General features: G+C 46.0%; 1 protein-coding gene across 1 annotated transcript in view; it reads right to left on the bottom strand.

Annotated features, from left to right (window-relative positions):
• HCN4 (hyperpolarization activated cyclic nucleotide gated potassium channel 4) overlaps window positions 1-6,326 on the bottom strand; it is a 108,120-nt gene extending 101,794 nt beyond the window's left edge. The window contains exon 1 of the mRNA XM_030016365.2: window positions 4,823-6,326. Coding sequence (XP_029872225.1) covers window positions 4,823-5,526 — 704 coding nt within the window. The 5' untranslated portion in view covers window positions 5,527-6,326. The remainder of the gene's footprint in view (window positions 1-4,822) is intronic.
• Window positions 6,327-6,904: the final 578 nt, after the last annotated feature.

Consider the following 6,904-nt stretch of genomic DNA (forward strand, 5'->3'; position numbering starts at 1 on the left):
GCAGGAGAGTTGGCTGCAGTCAACACAGCAAGATCTGACTTCAGGAAAGCATCTCACCTCCCTCAGCTAGCAGTGTCCCCATACTATTTTGAGGCAACTGCCATCAGCATGAACAAGAAAAGAAGATGAGCTGCCTACCAATAAACCTGTGCCTGATTTGCACTTGTGTTTGTTTCTAACAACAGACACAGGTTCTGCTACTAATGCAACTGTTTCCCTGACCTTTCCCTCTAAGCAGAGGTTTCACTGAACCAGAATTTCAATTTGCTGTACATAAGGCTCACACAATGGGTAGCTTTCATTTTACTTTGCTATGAGCAGTGGACAAGTCATAAGTTCAGAGTTTGTGGGCAGCTTCTGAATGTGGATAGGCATGAAGCGAGGCCAGCACAAGAAGCAGCGTTCTGGGCATCAGGTACAGAAAAGGGCGTTACTGTCTGAGAGCAGGGAGAGCAACACCCCCCAAGTGAACTGCCAAAGTCAGTAAGCAGTGCTGTATGCTTCACAAAATGTTTATACTTCTAACAAAATAGTGAAAATCTTACAAATGAAAACAATCTCCACAGACAGAGCAGCACGCCCTGTGGCACTCTGGAAATCAGTTCTACTCTGGGGAGTGGAAAAGGTAAACACACATCCTTCCCATTTTTGCTCAGTCCCACCAATGGTACTGGGTTCAGTATTTAGTACTACAATTAGTAAATTCCACTGATTCCCCATGAGAGGCAGTCTGAATGACACTGCTTAGAGGTCTGGAGCAGCGTGAAGGGGAGCAAATGATTTTGTTCTTCAGGAATTCCCCTACCTTATACATAGCACCTGAGTGTCTATTTCTTTTGGTGCCACAGAAATCTCCCCAGGTTCCCAAGCAGATAGGGAGCTCTGGCAGAGGAAGCAAATGAAAAAAAGGATCCGTTTGCAGACAAGTATTACAAGTAAGGGAGAACAGTGAAAAGAAAAATTCTAAAACCTGAAGCTGGGACTGTTACCGAGTGGAATATTTTCCATTGTTTTCAAGGAGGTAGCAGCTTCTCTTTTCTGTGAAGAAGTTAATAGATTACTGGGCAGTGAATAATGTGCAGTTCTATTTACATCCACTGTTTGGACTATTTTGGTCCTTCGGATCGTGTATGCATTCTCAGGCCTTTCTAAAAGCAGCATGCTACACTTTTTTGCAAGCCATTCTGGATAGCACCTACAACCAGTATGCTTCAGTCAGCTACAAACTAGATAGATCATTGTTTGTCTGGAATTTTTTTATTAAACCAATTGTACTGGATAAATGCTTCCTCTAAGCAATAAATTACAATTCTACCTACCCAGTGAAAAAGCTTTCAAAGTCGCAGATAAATCTTGATCTAGGAAATAGTTTGGCTCTGCACTGATGTGCGATCAACCACAGATGCAAATAAACTTAAGCTGCTAGCACATACATCTGCACCTCAGAATAGGAGCTAGTATTCTTACTTTCATTAGAAATTGCTAAGACACCTTTTAAGTGCTTCTAGAACTAGTCCACTGCATTAGTCATGAGTACTCAGGGGCACTGAGTTTGGTTTTTATAAAGGTCATTTGGTGTCTTTTCCCCTCACAATGGACTAAAAGCAGAAATCAACAGAGCCTTAATCTATATTAATTTGCTTTACTCTTGGAGGGTCATAGATTTGCCACTGGAATTAGCCGTATTAGATGCTAAAATGATAATTTAATGAGACTATGATGAAAGCCTCTGTTCTATTCTGAAACAGGAACTCCTCTCCCATAGCGTGAAGAAGCAGCAACTCCATGAAGTCAGAGGAATTACACCAATGTCATTTCGCAGCAGAATCAAGCTCCAGTAAATAGGGCTGGAGTGTTCCCTTCAAAACTTCTAATCTCAAGCTGTACTGAGACAGGAGTCATGAAGTCTGGAGCTCTACCAAAATGCCTGGAGATGCACCTCACTCTCAGAAGTGAAACTGGTTTCTCCAAAAAGACAGAGAACATGATCTGGATCTAAATATTTATTAACTTGAAACTTGTACAGCAAATGCTGCTGCACAGCTTTGGTGACAGCAAAGTGCAGGATAATGGAGACTCATGCCTCTTACAAGATCCTAAAGCTCCAGAATCTGCACCCATCTATAACAAGGAGCAATCACGCATTGCACTGCGTAATTTGCAAAGCAGAAAAGAGAGTCCTTTGGGTCAAGGATATATTTTGATAATATCTGCTCTTTGGTGCAATCTGCTGCATTTCAGAGGTCAAAAGATGTTATTCATATTCATGTGTTTTTTCCAAGACAGATGCTTTAGTAGCATTCAGAGAAGGAGGGAACACAAAATCCAAACAGAATCTGGGAAAGCTCCCACTCTTCTCCTTCCAAGCAGCCATTGTTCATAGGTCATTTTTCATGGAAGCCCACGCATTTTCTCTAAGCAGCATTCATATTCAAACAGATATGCTGCAAGTGACCTAGAAAGAGGGGTGAACAAAGTTGCCCCCAAAATATACATACTGACCACACCATAGTGCATCCAACTCCTCCTGGGCTCTTCAGATGTCTCTCTGTACAATCAGTACCACTGCCCCATCTGATTTTGATATATAATAGTAGAGAGAAAGCACATATTTGTGTGCTAGGCTTCTAGCATCAATTTAGAAGAAACGCAAGGCAGCAAGATATCAGCCTACCTGGAATCTGACACCAAGCAGAGAATGTCTTGCACCAGGGTACAGATATCCAACTCACTGTGCTTTCTCCACACCAATGCAAAGCTACGTCAGGGGAGGATTTTATTATTAATACTAACGAGTCATACATGTATTCATATATATCTGCATGCATACGAACATCTGAGTGTTAGCAGACTCAGTGTGATCAGCTGGCCTGGGAGAGTCTAAGCTTCCCTGCATATTTCCATTCCTTCGTGTAAGGCTAGGAGTGGCCCTATAGCCAAGTACCTCAGATATAAAAACTTACCTCATAATTTACTGTGCCGTTTTAAGGAATAAGCACTGGTTCACTAGGAATCTTAAAAAATAAACTCTTAGGACCATCTCACCTTGGGCAAGGTGGTTACCTCAGCTACTGCTACAATCCTTTTACTTAAGTTTGCCAGGCTGGTTCTATGCTGAAAACATAGTCATAAAGATGGAAGGGAATAAATCCACTATACAGATACATAGAAGATATGCAAACTGGACGCTACTTTTGCATAAATCCAAATACAATCCAGAGACTAAATCCAAAATTCCTTGAGGGTGCAACACACAGATAACAACTTGCTAGAATAACCTAAGAAAGCTCAGTAGTTAGTTTTTAACTCCAGACTTGTGGCAAATAATACAAAGATCGATAGCCAAGAGTATGAAATTGGTTTTGTTATTTTTAAAGCTAATCACTCTCACATTTCACCGTGTTTGTGAGGTTTTACTTGATCAGTCACAACTGGGAAGCAATATTATACTCTTTCCAATCTCAGTTTGAATAAGATGGTACTTGCAAGGACTATGTATCATGATGTAGCTACTGGAAACCCTCATATGCTCGGTCAGCTGTGCGCCTGGGACACTTGAATGCACTGAATTTAAATGACAGTGCAGTCTTCCAATTCACGTAGCCCTCTAATAACATTTGTTAATCCAAGCAAATATCAAGGAATCTGTTCAGTGCCAGTGCTGAATCTTCTAAGTGTGTGGACTGCTTGCTAAATCCCTAAAAAGTAGTGTCAAGAGGTTTCTGTCATTTCTGTCTTTGGGCACCGAAATCCACCCTGGAACTCCTTCCTGCAATTATCTTGCTAACTGTATTTTAGGGAATAATGCAAGGTTTCTTGAAGAGTCCAAGAATTCAATAAAATCATGTAGTTTGATAGATATGTGTTTGAATAATTTTCTTCTGTGTGCTTTTAAATGTGAGATGTAAGCCAGTTGTAATTAAAGTTGAAGCAATAAACTCTAGCCATTGATTGCACTAAGTAATTAATTATTGATTGCAGTACTTTACATACATATTGCAGAGGACAATTCACCTGTGCAGTAGACAATACTTTACTCAGAAATACCCAAACACAACCCCTCTCCTATACAGAACTATACAAAAATTGGCTCTAGGGTTTACAAATTAATTTCCTTATTAACCTTCATGGAAATGTTGCCATCTGAGTGAAAGCAAGCCATTACTTTCATAAAGACAATGTTAACTATTCCCTGCCCAAATTAATTTTGCAAATAAGGATCTACAGATGCAAAAAAGAAAATCTTTCTCTGTAAGACTCTGAAAGTGTTAAGTTCCCTTTTAATGAATGCTGCTATCCCCTGCACACACCAATTCCTGACAAGCAATGCTGCAGTAAGAAGCCTACAGAACAGCAACAGTAGCAACATCCCTCCCTAACTCTTGGGGAAGCAGAAGGAAGAGGACTTTCAGGTACGAAAATGGGAACTGAAACATTAACCAGGCAGACCGTACGTTCTGAACTGGAGATGCAGGACTAGTTAAGCAGCAGACACCACTCTTTTAGTCTAGAGTTGTGCATCAGGTGGGAACGTTTTTCCCCATTTACACTGAACTTATGGAGAGGCTTTCCCTTACAAAAAGCCAAAGCGAAAAACATTTGTTGGTTTAAAAACACAATTTAAAATTAATAATAGTGTGGGGACACTAAAATTAAGCTTAAATATAAATGAAACCTGCAGATTGTTTGACTGGAGCAGATCTTGGATGTGTCCTCCAGCTCCTCTGACTAGGAAATTAACAAGGAAAGTTAAGTCTGGGTGTGTGCGCTGTGCGGAAAGGTCTGAGCTGGACATGAGTGGGCCAGGAGGGGGGGATTGTACCTGAAGTCGCTGTAGGGATGGATGATCCAGAACCCGGCAGACTTAACCCTTTCCTGCTCCCTCTCCACGGCCTTCTGGCTGCCAAACATCCTCAAGGAGAATTTGTTGACCCCCGGCTGGAGCATGGCCCCGAACTGCCTCTGCATGAAACCGGCTTGGCCCAGCCTCTGCTCCTCATCTGGGGTGATCTGGTCGCACCCTCCTCCTCCTTCCACTTTGATGGAGGTAGAGGAGCAAGCCCGGGGGGGCTGCTGCTGGGGCTCCGGGGGGGATGCTGGTGGTGGGGGCGCTGGCAGTCCCTGCTCCAGCTCCCCACTGCCGGGGGGGCTCTTGTCCTCACTAGGGGAAGCCGGCTCCCCTTCACCGCCGATCAGCCTCTTCTCCTCGGCCGCGTCGTGGAGGTGCCTGCTGGTCAGCGAGGACAGGCTCCCTTTGAATCGGCGGCAGTCCCCGTTGGTGCTGGTCTTGCCGCCCTTGCTGCCTGCCTCTGTCTCCTGGAGGCCGGGGTCCCCGCCTCTGCCGGGGTCTCCCCCGAGTGCCCGGGTGCTCCCAGCAGAGGGCGAAGGCAGTGGCTTCAGCCTGATGCTCTTCCTCCGGGTGTCCTTGTCGCTGTCTTCCTCCTCGTCCATGATCGACGCCTTGGGTCCTATCTGTTGGGGCAGGCTGTAGAGCCTCTTGCGCATGGAGGGGGGCAGCTTGTCCATGGCCGATGCTGCTGCTCCTGCTGCTCAGTTAGAGGGAGAGACCCCCCTGCTCTGCCCAAGGAGGGGAACCGTCACTGGCCCCAGGCCCCTGCCCCCAGCTCAAGGGGCAGAAGGGACCGGAGACTGGCGTGTCATCTCCTTACCAGACTGTGGCATCCACAGGCTCTGCATCAAAACACAGGCTCTGCATCCAGAAGGGAAGGAAAAAAAAGAGGGAAGGCAAAAAAGTCCCCCCCCCACCTCCTCCGTTGTCCCGATTTGGCTACCTGCTGCTTGTCTCCCCTTGGTGAGTGTTACTGCAATCCCTGTCTGCTCAGATCCAGAGCACTGGGCAAGAAGTCTAGAGGAGAGCCACACTCTTCTGGCTGGAAGGCGAGGGAGAGAGGCAGCAGCAGCAGCAGCCGCCTTGCCATGTTGGCTTCGAGATGCAAATGTGCTGTGTCTCCCGGCGGGCAGACATCATCCGGAAAGAGAAGCTCAAGCCCGGGTGCCTCAAACTCCTCAACCTGCCGGCCAATAACACAATGAACTGCAACCTGCAGCAGCCACTGCTTGCTTACATCACTGTCATCACTTATTCCTCATGCAGCCCCTGCTCCTGGGAATATTCATGAAGCGATCCCATTCTATTGGGTTGCCATAGGAGCGACTACTGCACACAGGCTCTGCCTACCTGAGCCAGCACCCGGGCTTCTTAAAAGGGCAACGCCTGGCTGCCAAGGGTGTGTGTGGCTGAACGGGCGCCGCAAAGCTGCTGCCGCTGCTGCTGCTGCTGCCGCTGCTACCGCTGCTGCTGCTGCCGCTGCTGCCGCTGCTGCCGCCGCCGCTGCCGGGCTGCAAGGACCGCGTCGCCCTGGCGCTGCAGAACTCCTGCCGCTGAGCAAAAGTAACCCGCGGCTCGGCTTTAGCTGACAGTGCCAGGCTTAATGCCATCTTGGTTTAACGGTAAAAAATACCAGGCGGCCGTGAATTTAAAAGTAGCAGCATCATAAACATTAAAAAAAAAAAAAAAGGAGCAAGAAGATTCCTTTTTCTCTTAGATGCTGACGATCCTTTCTCCTTCTGGAGTTGTGGCTGCTTTGTTGCAGGTTTGCTTGTCAAGACACGGGGTTTTGTGGGAAGGGGCAAATCCAAATCTAAAGAAAAAACAGCAGTTCACCTTGAAAATCTCACTTGCATGCAAAGCAGGGGCTTGGGGAGCGCCTGTCTTTTCTAGCAGAAGTTTGCCTGCTGGGAAACACGTTGTGTTTTGTACCTGTCTACACTACCGAAGGTTTGGAAGGTTTCTTTTTCCGTTGCTGTCTTGCTTACCCGTTAGACATGCAAAACGTTCCTATTTCTCCCTTGCGGGGTTGGATCTGTAGAAGTAATTAAAAAA

Source organism: Aquila chrysaetos, chromosome 5, assembly GCF_900496995.4.
Source record: "Aquila chrysaetos chrysaetos chromosome 5, bAquChr1.4, whole genome shotgun sequence".
NCBI classification, from domain to species: domain Eukaryota; kingdom Metazoa; phylum Chordata; class Aves; order Accipitriformes; family Accipitridae; genus Aquila; species Aquila chrysaetos.